General features: G+C 46.1%; 1 protein-coding gene across 1 annotated transcript in view; it reads right to left on the reverse strand.

Moving 5' to 3' along the window:
* The window catches only part of FHOD3 (formin homology 2 domain containing 3), a 474,874-nt gene extending 459,794 nt beyond the window's left edge, over positions 1–15,080 (reverse strand). The window contains exon 1 of the mRNA XM_054163992.1: positions 14,902–15,080. Coding sequence (XP_054019967.1) covers positions 14,902–15,066 — 165 coding nt within the window. The 5' untranslated portion in view covers positions 15,067–15,080. The remainder of the gene's footprint in view (positions 1–14,901) is intronic.
* Positions 15,081–17,076: the final 1,996 nt, after the last annotated feature.

A 17,076-nucleotide genomic window follows, 5' to 3' on the forward strand; every position in this document is an offset into this window, starting at 1 on the left:
AAGCACTAAAGCAAATGACTTTTGTTTGCCCTTTTTTTTCGATGTGAGCTAGCACTTATGAAAGACAGTGTCTTAGTGAACTTGAAAATCAGTATCTTTTTAAGAATAGAATAGAATTAAGCAGGTTGGAAGAGACCTTTGGGATCATCGAGTCCAACCTATCACCCAACACCATCTAATCAGCTCAACCATGGCACCAAGTGACCCATCCAGGCTCTTCCTAAACACCTCCAGTGATGGTGACTCCACCACCTCCCTGGGCAGCACATTCCAATGGCCAATCTCTCTTGCTGGGAAGAACTTCTTCCTAACATCCAGCCTAAACCTCCCCTGGCACAGCCTGAGACTGTGTCCTCTTGTTCTGGTGCAGGTTGCCTGGGAGAAGAGACCAACCCCCACCTGTCTACAACCTCCCTTCTGTGAGTTGTAGACAGCAGCATCATTGGCAGCTGTTCAGATGACTTAGCTCTTTCAAGGCTAGAGCAGCCCACCTCAATTCTGCCCTGGAAATACTGCTGAGGAAACAACTCAGTCCTCACCCTGTGTGTTCCTGAACTTCTGTGCTGAGGTAGCACTTATAGGACCAGTTTTGAAACAGCACTTGCAAGGATGCTTTTAAATACCTGTCTTTTGTAACACTGAAAAACATAAAAGTATTTTTAATATTTTTTTTCAAGCCAATAAATTTTTACACATTCAAATATGAAGTCTTAATTAAAAAAAAATAAGCTCATGATGTCTTTCAATATTCAGGTGTCACATTTTCAGACTTTTCCCCTGCAACTATACAGATTTTTAAAAAAGAAAGAAAGAAAGAAAAACATTAATCTTTCTGTGTAACAGACAGCTTGGGAGAGTTGTTGGCCACTGGAATGTGCTGCCCAGGGAGGTGGTGGAGTCACCATCCCTGGAGGTGCTCAAAAAGAAATTGGACATGGCGTTTGAAGCCATGGGTTAGTAGTCATGAGGTGTTGGGTGAAAGGTTGGACTTGATGATCTTTGAGGTCTTTTCCAACCTTACTGATTCTATGATTCTATGATTCAGACTTAGGACCTAAGAGGAGCTATAAAACCTTTGCTTTGAGACTACCACAACAGCAACAACAAATTGCGATCACAGCACTATCACTTATCGTCTAAGACATAGCTAAACATACTGGTGGCCAGTGTCACTGCCTTTCTTCACAGAAAGGCATGTCAAGCAGGAGAGGACTCTGGTAACTCAAGAAAGTTAATGTTACTCAGAATTTTAAAATAAAGTCAACAAGAAGAATACAGGGAAGCATAGGTCAGCCTGATTGATTCCCCCAGGGCAAGATGGTACCTGTGAGACTCCACCTGGGGAGTCTGGAGTAGTGTCCAGACCTTGAGACCCCAACACAGGAAGGACAAGGAACTGCTAGAGCAGGTCCAGAAGAGGGCCACAAACATGATCAGAGGGCTAGAGCACCTCTGCTATGAAGACAAGCTGTGGGAGTTGGGTTGTTCAGCCCAAAGAAGAGAAGGCTCCAAGAAGACCTTATAGAAGCTTCCCAGTATTTGAAGGGGGGTTGCAGGATAGCTGGAGAAGGACTTTTTACAAAGGCATATAGTGACTGGACAAGTGCTAATGGCTTCAGACTGGAAAGTGAGATTTCAATAAGACTTTAGGAAGGCATTCCTCACCATTAGAGTGGGGAGGCACTGGAATGGGTTACCAAGAGAAGTCATGGAGACTCCAAACTCTGGAACTGTTCAAAGTCAGGCTGAACGGGGCCTCGAGCAACCCGGTCTAGTAGGATGTGTCCTTGGCTGGAGGGTTGGAACTAGATGATTTTTAAGGTCCCTTCCAACCTACACCGTTCTATGACTCTATGAAATGATCTATCAAGTGGTAATAACTTTCATATGCTAAAACTGGAGCTGAACACTAATCAACGATATGAAAAACCTTAAAGCTGTGTTTCATTACCAGTTTCCCAGAACAACTTCCTAAAACTAGTATCTTTGCATGGATGGATGAAGCTTAGATGCTGCCTACAGATGCCCTGATGGGAGAGAAAGACTACAAGGGACACATACATTCTGAAGACTTTAAATTTCAATGCATATGTAAATTAAGGCACATTTAGCTAGCTAAGAAAGAGTATGTGTATCTTGAGGTAATTATCACAAGCTTCCACATTTCAAATTTACTACAGGTGGTTGTTTCTCCAAAGTGCTGATCACTTCTCTTCAGCATGTGAAATAAAAGCACCAGAAAAACTGAATTCTGACAATTTGAATAGTAAGTTCAGAAACTCAAAGATCTGGGCATACCCTAAGCTTATCATGAATTCACATTGGTAACTGGGGTGGCATTTTTCATCAACACTTCAAAACCAAGCAAAAACATTAATGGAGAAGACCAGGAATCTAGAAGTTTAATGAGGTAGTTTCTAAACTGAGAAGCAGAGCCTGAATCTCAGAAGCTATACTCATTTACCTTGCAAAAGATCAGAATTTTCTTTCACCACTGTGACCATTTTAGGCTGTGCCTTTAAGAAAGGGACAGTTGCTGGAACACTCTGGCTGAATGTTTTGAAAACATTCAGATATTCTAAACGAATTTCCTTGGTAGATAGGTAAAATGCAACTTTAAGTTTTAGTTCTGTTTGAGTCTCAGTCAGTTCTGTTCTGTCTTTGCAGCCTGTCTGCTCCTGAGCAACAGCTGCAGGACCTGTTAACCTTGAGCTAACAGATAAGAAACTAATTCTTGCATAGGCTTTGAGCTAACAGAATTTCCTCCTTAATCATTACCTTTTCTCCCTCTCTCTAACCCTTTTTGGGAAAAAAGAGAGGTAGGGGGAGAGAGACGGTACAGGGGGGACCCTCCTCTGGCTGGAGGAGGGAGTTTTGTTCTGTATTACTTTCTTTGTTGTGTATTTCTGTATATATTGTAAATATTGTATATATACTCACTGCATTTCATCCTGCTTGTAACTATAGCTTTAATTCATCTCTGCTTCTCCAACTGAGTTAGCCGTGGTTTCTTTGGGGGGGGGAGAACTGAACTTTCTCTCACCACCACAACCACTTCCCCCCACAATATTCAGCTTCGTCAGAAAAATGGCTCATCTTCCTTTAGCCAAAATTCTGTCTACAACAAGCTCCCTAACTACAGTAGCACACAGGTAAGGCAGAATAACACCCTGTAAAAATACTATACAGCAATCGAACTAATGCTGCAGGCAAGTTAACTTTTTTAATTAAGCTAAAAAGAGCAGTAATTGAACTCAGCATCTAAAAGAGAAAATGGCATCACCTAGAAGGCAAGTATAACAAATTCCAAATACATTACATGTTAAACTAAGCTCACTTCTGCTAAAAAAAATGGGGAAAGGGGGCAAAGCCAAACAAATACAATGAGGAGTATTACAGTATAAAAGGAAGGCTGTGTAAGACAGGAAGGCAGTACTCGGGTCACAGGCAAACAAAACCAGAACAAAATATTCATCATGAAATGGGAGTCCTTCAACTGTGACCAAAAATTATCATTGCAATGCATTCATTATATATAATACAACATAGGTTAAATTTCTCATGTCTGTCTGAAATAAAATACACTGTTTTACTAAAACAGGTGGCTCTGTTGGTAGAAGACACTTAATGGGAAGGTCGTCAGTTCAAGCCTGCAGTGGGCACTAGTGTTGTCCCTACTCTACTCATGCGGTCTGTGGTGACAGGTTGGACTCGATCTTTCAGGTCTCTTCCAACCTTAGTAACACTGAATACTAATAGCTTGCACTTCCAGTTGCTACCAAAGCCCATCTACCTTACTTGTGGTCAGTGGAGAGTTAGAGGCCCTCTGCATCTCTAAGGGAAGCTTGACTCAACTGGTGGCATGATACAGAGTACTCGAAGGAATGATGAAAACAAGGAACACACACAAATAAAGACTGAAAAGCGCAAATAGTGTAATTTGCCCTAGCAGTGCCTCTTCTCCCTCAGGCACACAGTTATGGTTTTGTTGTTTGGTTTTGAGTGGGGGTTTTTTAATGCCCATTTTCAAATCACATTCCTACAAATACACCCACAGGAGTTAGATTAACTGTGCCTCACAAATTCAAAAGCCCCCACATCATGACTGGTGATTCACAACAAACATGTTGAGTGGACTCATCAGAGAGAGGCCAGGAACTTCATCTTCTCCATGGTGATAACAGAGCCATCACAGAAAGCTAGGCACAAAATCTCCACCTGAGGAGGCTACTTTACCTCTGAGCCTGTTACCTGCAGCTGCAACAGTACATCTTCGATTCTACAGAAAATCTTTATTTCCTTAGTGTCATTTAACAAAAGATGAAAGGCTCATTAGCAAATCTGAATCTGGTAGCTTCAAAGAACGGTGCTGAAATGTCTTGTACTTTGAGTTTTAATTAATGTCAAAGTTGCTTGCAATGACATTTTTGACTGGTATAGTCAAAGAGAAGCAAGCAGGGAAACCAAGAGGAAGGTATAGCTTTGCTTAATAGGGAAATACCAACTATATGTAAATGCATTTTACTCCAACATAATCATGCAAAAGAAAAATCTGTGGTTTATTTGTATCAACAGAGCAACTGGCTTAGCTACACCAAGAATCACAGATTCAATGAGGTTGGAAGAGACCTCAAAAATCATCAAGTCCAACCTGTCACCACAGACCTCATGACTAAACCGTGGCACCAAGTGCCACATCCAGTCCCCTCTTGAACACCTCCAGGGACAGTGACTCCATCACCTCCCTGGGCAGCACATTCCAATGGCTAACAACTCTCTCTGCGAAGAACTTTCTCCTCACCTTGAGCCTAAACTCTGCCCCTCCCCCCCCCCTTCCAGGTTGGAAGAGACCTTCAAGATCATCAAGTCCAACTCATCATCCAACACCATCCAATCAACTAAACCATGCAACCAAGCATCCCATCAAGCCTCCTCCCAAACACCTCCAGTGATGGTGACTCCACCACCTCCCCGGGCAGCCCACTCCAATAGGCAATCACTCTCTCCATGAAGAACATCTTCCCAACATCCAGCCCAAACCTCCCCCAGGGCAGCCCAAGACCATGTCCCCCCATTCCAGTGCCAGCTGCCTGGGAGAAGAGACCAGCTCCCACCTGTCTCTTCTCCTATAGCTATAGCTTACTATTTTTGTGTCTGACCACCATAAAGCTTCAAATCCTATACACTTCTACTACTGCACATAATCTGACTTACCTTTGTATTACAACTTGTTTATTCATGCAGCTTTCTCTCATATTCCTGATATCAAGAGCTTAATAATGCATTTCTGTAATGTATGTGTTAAGTTGATGACATGAGGAAAGTGAATTTTCAAGAGTCACTCATCTTTATTTCAACAGTTTTGTATGCCAGACAGTTGTGGATGTGTCTATGTAGCTGGGCCTACTAGAGAGCTCACAAGTACTTTTGTCCCAACTTGTTCCTCTGCTAAACACATGCAACAACACTCCTTGCTGTCTTACTAATAACTGTAATACAGTATAAAAATAATATTGATACAATGCAATCCAGGTGGTGTGGAAAGTGATGACAGAGGTGTAGTAAATGGAACTCTGAGCTGGTAATGAAGTATTATCTTAGCACATGGGTACAGCTTACTGAACATGTATAGAATCACAGAACGTTATAGGTTGGAAGGGACCTCCAGAGATCAAGTCCAACCCCTCTGCCAAAGCAGGATCATTTAGAGTAGTCCACAGAAGAATGCATCCAGGTGAGTTTTGAAAGTCTCCAGAGAAGGAGACTCTACAACCTCCCTGGGCAGCCTGTCCCAGTGCTCTGTCACCCTCACTGTAAAGTAGTTGCTCCTCACGTTGAGGTGAAACCTTCTATGTTCAAGTTTGAATAGCCCCAGACCACTTCAGGTCACCAAAAAACATACAACACTTTTTGAAAGAGCAAAGGTACTGACCTGTCCTGGCTGAATTCCTGTCAAAAGAAACGGACTGTAAAACCAATTAGTGTTGCCATAGGTGATAAGGAGTATCTTAGAGCCTGACAGCCTGGTAACACTCATCCTCACAACCAGTGAATGAGATCAAACCAGGAGGAGAAGCGAGGAGGAGAAGCACGCAGAAGTGCGGTGGTTGGAAAAGACCTTTGAGATCATCAAGTCCAACCTATCACCCAACACCATCTAATCAACACAACCACAGCAACAAGCACCTCATCCAGTCTCTTCCTAAACACCTCCAGTGATGGTGACTCCACCACCTCCCTGGGCAGCACATTCCAATGGCCTAGGACTCTCATTTAGATCCCAGTTACTGGAAGCACAGGACAGCACTGCAAGCATTGAAAAGAGTGCTCTTTCAGCAAGTCTTTAGACCCTTTGTTCTTATTTGGGACAACATGGGAAGAGGAGATTGCAACACAACAGGTTCCACATCTTTCACTGACCATTACTCCACCAACACAGGCACAAATTGAACATATCTTTGCCTCTTGCTAACTGAAGCCATTAACCATTTTCATGCATGTTATGGGTTTAAGAACCATAGAGGGTCTTAAGCCCTCCACAAGTACCAGAGAGTACAAGGAGGTGGACACAGGGAAGTGTAATCTTTGGTATTTCATTCCCATCATCCTGCAACCCCTACATAAACGGACACTGCTGTCTGTTCTACCCCTTTCTCCCTCCCTGCTCCCAGAGCACCAGGCTGTTATCCCTTGGTATTTCAAGGAGGTTTTTGGCTTTGAGAGGCCTGGCTAATTTTTGCTGTACAATTCTGGCCTAGGTTGGGGGAAGCAGGGAGGCAAGGGGGGGGAAGGGGAGGCATTGAGGCCTGTTGTTTGGCCTGGCTGAAGGGAAAAGTTTTTGAAGGGTTTGGCCTAGTGAGGTTTTGGGAAAACCCAGGTGGAGATCTGGGCAAAGGTGGCCAAGATGGCCAATTGCATTCTGGCCTGCATCAGCAATAGTGTGGCCAGCAGGAGCAGGGAAGTCCTTTTGCCCTGTACTCAGCACTGGTTAAGCCACACCTTGAGTCCTGTGTCCTGTTCTGGGCTCCTCAGTTTAAGAAGGACACTGCAACACTTGAACGTGTCCAGAGAAGGGCAACAAGGCTGGGGAGAGGCCTCGAGCACAAGCCCTACAAGGAGAGGCTGAGAGAGCTGGGGGTGTTTAGCCAGGGGAGACCTTCTTGCTCTCTACAACTCCCTGAAGGGAGGTTGTAGACAGGTGGGGGTTGGTCTCTTTTCCCAGGCAACCAGAACAAGAGGACACAGTCTCAGGCTGTGCCAGGGGAGATTTAGGCTGGATGTTAGGAAGAAGTTCTTCCCAGTAAGAGAGATTGAGAGAATGTGCTGCCCAGGGAGGTGGTGGAGTCACCATCCCTGGAGGTGTTCAAGAGGGGATTGGACATGGCACTTGGAGCTATGGTTTAGTCATCATGAGGTCTTGGGTGACAGGTTGGACTTGAAGATCTCTGAGGTCTTTTCCAACCTCATTGATTCTATGAATTTGTGTATTTTGTGTATCTTTGTGAATAGTAAATTTCCATTTAAATTTCCAATTCTGTGGAGCATTTTTATTTAACTCCTTTGGGGGGTTATTTAACTCCTTTCTGTCTGTTCAAACCAAGACAATACAATTTTAGAAGAATTTGGAGGAACCTGCTACTGGTCTTGAAAGAAAATATCAAAACTGGAAGACCTGGTTAAATCTATTCTGTTCTATACAAGACTCAAGGTATGATAACAGCATCTTTGTTTTACTACAAACCTCCAGCAAACACATGGTGATGCAAGTTTCCAGACACTGCATCTGATCAGTCTCATTTTTGAGATTTAGTGGGATCCTGAGAACTACCAGCACGCTCACTCCCTGCATTCTTGACACTGAGTCCTACAAAGGCTCTTGAGCTACAAGCAGCCAGAGCTCTAAGACTTGAAAAAAAGAAGTTTCAGATTCAGGGAATTAGTTCTCTGTATAAGGTCTGCTCCCCTGCTTTTACAATAAAGCTTTTGGGCCTAGATCAAACAACTTGAACTGAACTATAACTTGTCAGAAGAACCTTTCAAGAACTTCAAAGACCTCTTATATTAAACTGCAGGAGACAAAGTCCAGCATTTGACAGTTATTTTGTACCTGCTACACGCGTATCTGCTCCGTAAAAGAGCCACACGAGGGAAGACAGCAAGCTGTGTGAGACTGGGTAGCTTCACATAGTTGTGCTTTTGGGCAGGGGTTTACACAGCCCCAGGAGAGTGTTTCACACAGTACTCTGATGCAGCTTGCGCTTTTTCAAGGCAGAAGGCAGAATAGAATAGAATCAACCAGGTTGGAAAAGACCTTTGAGATCATTGAGTCCAACCTATCACCCAACACCATCTGATCAACTAAACCATGGCACCAAGTGCCTCATCCAGGCTCTTCCTAAACACCTCCAGGGATGGTGACTCCACCACCTCCCTGGGCAGCACATCCCAATGGCCAATCTCTCTGGTTGGGAAGAACTTCTCCCTCACATCCAGCCTAAACCTCCCTCGGCACAGCTTGAGACTGTGTCCTCTTGTTCTGGTGCTGGGTGCCTGGGAGAAGAGACCAACCCCCACCTGGCTACAACCTCCCTTCAGGGAACTGTAGACAGCAATAAGGTCTCCCCGAGCCTCCTCTTCTCCAGGCTAAGAACCCCAGCTGCCTCAGCCTCTCCTCGTAGGGCTTGTGCTTCTGACCTCTCACCAGCTTTGTTACCCTCTCTGCCTTCACAAACACCTCCCTGCAAAATTCAAGCACACGGGACCACTACAGGGTCAGTCTGTTGAAGCACAGGATTTTGCCAGCTCCAGAAATACTTGGATAAAACCAGAACACTTTGGAAAGCTGCTGGAAGTAACCATTGTGTTAAACTTCCTCTTCTCTCAAAGGATGAGAAAGGGTTATGTCCACCTGCTTGAGGGAGAATATTAAAATACTAGATATATTGACATTCTTCAGCTTAAACATTCCCCTGACCTCAGCAGCAACATTTGCAGAAGATAAGAGCCAATTTCCCCCAAGTATGGGTCCATTTTTCCTAGAGAAATGATGATATTCCAGCTTCCATTCTTCAGCTGCCATTGATAATGACAAACCCTGAAATGTTCTCTTCAGAGAACAGCTGCTCTATTTACCACTACTTCCAGCAGGATCAGGACCCAAACCATACTCTCTGCTTCTGCCTAGCCTCTGTGAACCAAGGCATTTCTCAAGGGCACTGTGCTTGAAGGATAAGGAAAGGAGCCACTTTGGTAGGTTTTCTGCTCTCTGAAAACCTGAGGTTGATGCCAGGATATAGTCTGGCACCTAAGCTCCATGCTATGACACAACCCAGTGGCACAGCCCCTGCTATCAGTTTACATCATACTGTGCCCCAGAGTCACCCCTGGCTTTTATCTAGGAATAAATTACAGCACCTGAAGACAGAAATCTGCAGGGTTCTTTATGAATGAAACTCCTGGATCACTCTAGTGCTCACTGGATTTATTTGTTTGCAGTACTGCTTTTTGAATGACACTGTTCCTAATTACAAATTCTTGGAAGAGACTTAAAACACAGAAGTTGCCTCCAGTTTTCTCAGAGGGAACAGGAGATAAAAACAACTGTGCTTATATCACTCTATCTCCCCTTTCCACCACGACCACCAGCACACCCTAGGCACTGTGAGATTTTTTTTGTTTCTTTTCCCATTATTACACAAAGTATTTCAGTTCCATGTGATTTCCTGTAGCACTGTAAACATATGTTTCTTACAGAGCTACCCCAACACTGAACAGTACTGTAGGATGTGAAAACACGATATGGCAACATACTCAGCCTGCTGTGATTATATGAATAAGTGAAATAAAGAAGATCATAGAATCAAAGAAATGTTAGGGTTGGGAGGGATCTCAAGGATCAGCCAATCTCAAACCCCCTGCCCCTCACACTAGATCACATTGCTCAGAGCCACATCCAGCCTGGCCTTCAAAACCTCCAGGGATGAGGCTTCCACCACCTCCCTGGGCAACCTGTGCCAGTCTCTCACCACCCTCATGGGGAAGAACTTCTTCCTAACATCCAATCTGAATCTGCCCTTTTCTAGTTTTTTTCCATTCCCCCCAGTCCTATCATTACCTGACACCCAAAAAAGTCCCTCCCCAGCTTTCTTGTAGCCCCCTGCAGATACTGGAAGGCCACAAGAAGGTCTCCTCAAAGCCTCCTCTTCTCCAGACTGAACAACCCCCAATCCCCTCAGTCTGTCCTCATAGCAGAGCAGCTCCAGCCCTCTGCTCATCCTCATGGCCCTTCTCTGGACACCTTCCAGCACCTCCAGATCCTTCCTGTAACAGAGGCTCCAGAACTGGACACAGTACTCCAGATGGGGTCTCACCAGAGTGAAGCAAAGGGGAGAATTACCTCCCTTGACCTGCTGGCTACGCTTCTCTTGCTGCAGTCAAGGTTCTGATTGGCTCTCTGGGCTGCAAGTGCTCACTGCTGGCTCCTGTTGAGCTTCTCATCCACCAGTATCCCCAAGGCCTTTTCTTCAGGGCTGCTCTCAAGCCAGTCCCTTGGTGCTTGCAATTGCCCTGACCCAGCTGCAGGACCTTGCATTCGGTCTTGTTGAACCTCATGAGGTTGTCATGGGCTCACCTCTCCAGCCTGTTGAGGTCCCTCTGGATGGATCTCTTCCTGCCAGTGTGTCTGCTGCATCACTCAGCTTGGTGTCATCAACAAGCAATCTCTAAGAAAAGCACACCACTCAACATTGGCCATGTATATATATCGACTCTGCTGAATGACTCTGTGTCAGCAAGTCAGAAGGATCAAGTAACTCAAAGCAATTCAAAACCAACAAACTCAAAGTACTAAATTAGACTCAAAGCTCATGATTGGCATTGGGCCTGAGCCACAAATTTAGACTCACTTCTGAATTTTCCAAAGGTTCACAGAAATGGGCAAAAGGGACATCTGAATTCAGAGTCCAGACTATATCCAGTTCTCATTCATATAATGGACAGTAAGAGAGACCTAAAATCCTCAGAAACAGAGCAGCAAAAGCCAAATTCAAAATGGCACTTCAGGCAACCTAATCAATGTAAGCAACCCAAAGAAACTCTGCTTAGTTACCATGCAAAGATTTGTAGATGTGGATAAAAATACCAGAAAGTAATTTATCCTACTTCATTGCATCAGCAACTGAAGTAGTGTGTCATCATCTATCTCTGGGCAATAACCAAGGCAAGTGTTCCTGATGGCCCCCACAGGGTTCAGTTTGGCACAGGGTATGCCCGCCACACACACAAGGCAGAACTGAGCAGAACGTAGCGTACAGCAAACTGCTTGATCCAGAGATATGGCTGTAGGGAACAGTGTGCACAGAAACAGAATGGACTGCCCAGGGAGGTGGTGGAGTCACCATCACTGGAGGTGTTTAGGAAGAGACTGGATGGGGTGCTTGGTGCCATGGTTGAGTTGATCAGATGGTGTTGGGTGATAGGTTGGACTTGATGATCTCAAAGGTCTTTTCTGACCTAGTTAATTCTATGCTATTCTAAAGAGCATGAGATAAAAAAAGGGAAGAGGCACATAGGTGCAAGAGAAAAGATTTCAGACACCTTTCTTCGCAGTTTTCACTACAAACTGACTTAGCTGCTTCACCTCATCCAAATACTTTGTGTATTCAGGGTAGTAAAGTTCATCCTAGCCAGTGTTCATGGAACTCGGCCACCTCACTTCACTGCACTCCTCCACAGGATCGAAAAATATTGCAACTCAGAAGACACCCTATAGATCTACACCTGCATCCAGACTCCAGTATACTTATAGAATCATAGAAGTGTCAGGGTTGGAAAGGACCTCAAGGATCATCCAGTTCCAGCCCCCCTGCCATGGGCAGGAACACCTCACACCACAGCAGGTTGCTCAGAGCCACATCCAGCCTGGCCTTAAAAACCTCCAGGGATGAGGCTTCCATCACCTCCCTGGGCAACCTGTGCCAGTGTATGGAGAAGTAGTAGTAAAACCAGCATATGAAATCAAGTGTGATGCTTTCAAAGAACCAGACTAAAGAAATGCTGCACATTAGAGTCAAATTCTAACACTGTTGGCTGCAAAAAAATTACTAATGACATACTGTGACAAGTCAGAAGGTCAAAGCATTTTTCATTTGAGATTTAAATGGTTTTCTTAATAATTTGTTATAATATTTGACTTGCAACACACAAGTTCTTTTATTAACTATAAAAACACCACCATCACTACAAATTACAGCTCTGCAGTGGTAAAACTCTGACACCCGCTGAAGTAAGCTGGATTCTTTCTACTGACTTCATACTCTCAGGTTTGTCCCACAGCAGTACATCATCACAGTATCACCAAGGTTGGAAGAGACCTCAAAGATCACCTTACAAGATGTAAAAACTCGCTGGTGACCTGAAGGCGGCAAGCTGGCACCTCTGTTCAGAGGGTAAGTGAATACTTACCCACGTCAAAAGATGGTAATTTAAAAACTAATTAAAGAAAATTGGCATTGATCATTTGAACTTGCTGGCAAAAAGGCCAACACTTTGGAAGATCTCAGGAATGACTTAAACAACAGCACTACTACATATCTGAGCTATAAACCTCTATTTCAAGATATTTTGCTCTAGTCACCTCAAGATACTAAACAGATCATCAAGCTATTGGCTCTCTAATTTTCAAAATAATGAATCAATCAAGCCTCAAATGTGTCATAATGATCTGACACCTGAACTTCAACCTATGCTTTGCTTTGACAGCTGCATTCCTCTAAGATCAGAGTTTGTCCTGATCTCTGAGAAAAATGAAGCTAAATTCTTCTGAGTCAGCTAATGTGGTGATCTTCTAGAGACCAGATGAATATAGTCTTCAGGAAAAGCTGCAGCAAGAATACCCCCACCTATGGAATAGAGAATGTAATGCCTGTCCTTAAAAAGCCACACATAAAAGTTGGTTCTACAAAAATCACACAGACAAAGATGTGATGCCAAACCGGCAAGTTGCACTAGCTGCAAGCACACAGAAAGAACTAAGCTTTCAGTATAATTAAAGAAGGTAAACAAGTCTAATCAACCTTTTTAGTTTTCTTTGTAGAAGCTAAAAGAAGGTCAAGAGACATAATTAAGGCAAACACAAAGGTAACTGTAACTATGTAAGCAGATTTCATTGAGTCTGCCTACATCATCACAACCACAGAAACAAAACATTTGCAAAAGTCAGACCCTCAGACTAACAAGTCGCTAGACCAGGACTTGTCTTTAGTTGTGTAGCCATGTTTCAATAGCTGAGTTTACAGCACCTCTAGAGATTTAGGCAGTCTTTCATCCTCCAAAGTCGGCAAGTCCAGTTTCCAAACATAATTAAACCTGTTAAACCACACACAGGAACACCGGGCAGGAGTGAAATACAGAGAAGTGGCCATGGATTTAGAGCGACTCCTAAGACACTAAACTGTGGAGGTTTGGCTAGTACTGGGTCACACAAAAAATGCCAGGACACTATTTAAAACAAAATACAACACAGTGAAATATCCTTAAAAATGAGGTCGAATTAACTGTCCATCCAGATTTTAAACTATTGGGGTTTTACTTCATTAGGTGCTGGAATCAATCCTGCCCTTCTTTTAATTAGCTCTGACTTAAGAAAAAAGGCCTCCCTGGAAAACAATGGGACCAGTCTGAACTGAGGACGATTGAGCACATGAAAACAGCATTGACCCAGCACACCAAGAGCTTCCAAAGGTTTTGTGCATTAGGCAGAGCTCTGTTCACTGGATGCTGTATCCTTGGCAACTATTATGCAAGAAACTGTTCTAAAAAGGCAAGACTTCTGTCTGCTCCAAAAGCTTTTATCTGAAATACTTTTATGGGGTTTTAGAAATCCTTAAAACTGAGGGCACACACAGCCCTTTGTCATCTTCCCACAAGCTCCCAAGAGCAAGACATAATACAAGAAGTGATTTTAAGAAAGTGTTTTCCCGCCGCCTCATCAGCCAGCGAATAAAAGGTTTACAGCTTTGACTTTTTCTGTAAAGAAAAAAAGAAGTGGGCATTTTTCCTTTTTTTTTTTTTTTCTTTTTCTTTGATGCACTCTGCAGAGGTTGTGTGCAGATAAAATAATGAAAGGACATTACTATGTCAATCAATGGCATTGTTTTGAAAATTGAAAATTCAAAGTGCATGCCCAGGTGCCTGACTTCAAGGGCAGCGCTACACATGCCAGCATAACGTATTAGACGAGCTATGAAAAAGATTGGTAAAATTTGACGAGGGCCGTGGCAGTAACACGCTGCAGCACTTTGCAAGACGAACGAGTAGTAGCAATTGTTTCAAGGGCAGCAGACACACTGCTATTTTTATCAGCCCTGGCTCTAACTGCCTGGCTCATTAAACCTGACCACAGCACAACTCGGATCCTATCCGCGCGATCGTGCTCTTCGCAGCTTGGCTGTCCTCAGCCAGCGTATTAACCCTCACCGTGCCCAGACACGGCTAGCGAGGAGCAGGCATCATCTGATACCCAACTAGGGCTTTGCTTTGGTGGCGGTTTTTGTTTTGTGCCTTTTTTTTCCCCCTTCTCCTAAGGAAAACACACAGCAGATACAACTAAAGCAGAAGCAGTATCTGCTCCTGAAGGTGTTTGAAAACAAGAGCGGCAGGGGAAGCCCCTCCGGCGTTCCCCCAGGCCTCACCCCCGGATTTAAGAAAATATTTATACTGCCGCGGCGAGGGATAGCGCCGGCGCGACTCACGATCCGAGCCGGCGGAGCAGCCCCGCCGGGCTCCGAGCACGGCCTTCCGCCCAGCAGGGGCCCGGGGGGGTACCCGCCGCCTTTCGTCCCGCCGGGGTCCCACGGGGAAGCCGCTGCCTCTTACACCCTCCCCTCCTCCCGCCCCCAGTACCTTCTGCGGTGCGCGGAGCAGCCGGTGCACTCCGGGCAGCTGGGTGGCGAGCGGGATGTCCTCCCGGAAGGTGTACAGGGGCGGCCGGGTGGGCTCGGGGAAGTTGGTGCTGTTGAAAGGGTCGGTGTCATCCAGCAGCTGCACCCTGCACACCAGCGTGGCCATGGCGCATCCATCCACTGTCGCAGCGTGGGTGCAGACGGCGGAGCGGGCACCACCGAGTCTTCGACACCGAGGCGCTGCGTGCGTGCCCGCCGCCGGCGGGGAGCGGCGCTTCCCACCCGACCGTAGCCCCCCCGGCGCAGGTCTGGCTAGCCGGCAACCTCCCTGCTCCCCGAGCGAACGCCGGCCGCTTCACAGCCACCCCACTCCAGGGAGGCCGCCCATGGCCCCTTCCTCGCCGGGATCCACGAGTACAGGAGCGATTCAGGCCGAGAAAGGAGGCGGTGACGGAGCCGCGGAGCGCGGGTAATGCGGCAGCTCACCCATGCCCAGCCGCTACGCGCCGAGCGGGCAGCAGGACTGCCGCGGCCAGCGCAGGCAGCGCAGCCGCGCCAGGCAGAAGGCAGCCAGCGCCGCCTCACGGCCACCCGCGGCGCTGCCTGCAGGACGCCCAGGTGGCCGCCGCCTCCTCCCCACAGCCTGAAGGGACCTCCGCACAGCGAGCGGGAAGGACTCCGTGCGCGGGATCCTCTTGCCTCCGCCGAGCTGAGCAGAGATGAAAGAGAAAGAGAGCGGAGCCACTATCTCCCGCTGAGGCTAGGCAGAGGAAAGGAGTGGGACCTTCCCGTGCTCTCCAGAGAAGGGCTGAGACAACAAATCTTACGAGGAGCAGCTGAGGGAACTGGGGCGGTTTAGTCTCAAGAAAAAAAGGCTGCGGGGAGACCTTATGGATCTCCGTAACTACCTGAAGGAAGGTTGTCGTGAGGTGGGTGTTGATCTCTTCTCCGAAGTAACTAATGACGGAACAAGACACAATGGCCTCAAGCCGCCCAGGGAGATGTTTAAGATGTAGATGTGGTGCTTAGGGCTATGGTTTAGTGGGGAACTTGGCAGAATAGGATTTTAATGCTTGGACTTGATGATCTTGAAGGTCTTTTCCGAGTTAAATGATTCTAGGATTCCCTTCGCAGGGCCAAGAGATTTTCACCTCAGGGTCACATAATGGTTGTCTCTCTGGGAATCACACTGAAGGCCAAGCACTGGTCTTCACCACAGCCCTTCTTGGGGATGCAGGTGAAGAAGGAGTGTGGAAGTCTGCTGCGAGGCAATGGACGAATGTGCAGGCAGGGTCAGCCACTCGCAGTGCAGCAGGCACCAGACCCTGGCCCATTAGTGTTGCACTTGTACTAAGGTAGGTCAGTCTTGCTGTCACAAACATACCAAGTGCCCAGTCATAGAAACATAGAATCAATAAGGTTGGAAAAGACCTCAAAGATCATCAAGTCCAACCTGTCACCCAACACCTCATGACTAACTAAACCATGGCACCAAGTGCCACATCCAGTCCTTTTTTGAACATCTCCTGGGATGGTGACTCCAACACCTCCCTGGGCAGCACATTCCAAGGCCAACAACTCTTTCTGGGAAGAACTTTCTCCTCACCTCCAGCCTAAACCTCCCCTGGCACAGCTTGAGACTGTGTCCTCTTGTTCTGGTACTAGTTGCCTGGGAGAAGAGACCAACCCCCACTTGGCTACAACCTCCCTTCAGGGAGCTGGAGAGAGCAAGAAGGTCTCCCCTGAGCCTCCTCTTCTCCAGGCTAAGCAACCCCAGCTCCCTCAGCCTCTCCTCACAGGGCTGTGCTCCAGACCCCTCCCCAGGCTCGTTGCCCTTCCCTGGACACATTCAAGAGTCTCAATGTCCTTCTTAAATTGAGGGGCCCAGAACTGGACACAGGACTCAAGGTGTGGCCTAACCAGTGCTGAGCACAGGGCAGAATGACTTCCCTGCTCCTTCTGGCCACACCATTCTTGATGCAGGCCAGGATGCCCTTGGCCTTCTTGGCCACCTGGGCTATAGGGTTAGTGTAATATTTAAGCAGTTCAGAAAGGAAGCTTTTAACTAATAACTGAAAGAGAAGAGAAGAGAAGAAGAGAAGAGAAGAGAAGAGAAGAGAAGAGAAGAGAAGAGAAGAGAAGAGAAGAGAAGAGAAGAGAAGAGAAGAGAAGAGAA

This window comes from Dryobates pubescens, chromosome 9, assembly GCF_014839835.1.
Source record: "Dryobates pubescens isolate bDryPub1 chromosome 9, bDryPub1.pri, whole genome shotgun sequence".
NCBI lineage: Eukaryota > Metazoa > Chordata > Aves > Piciformes > Picidae > Dryobates > Dryobates pubescens.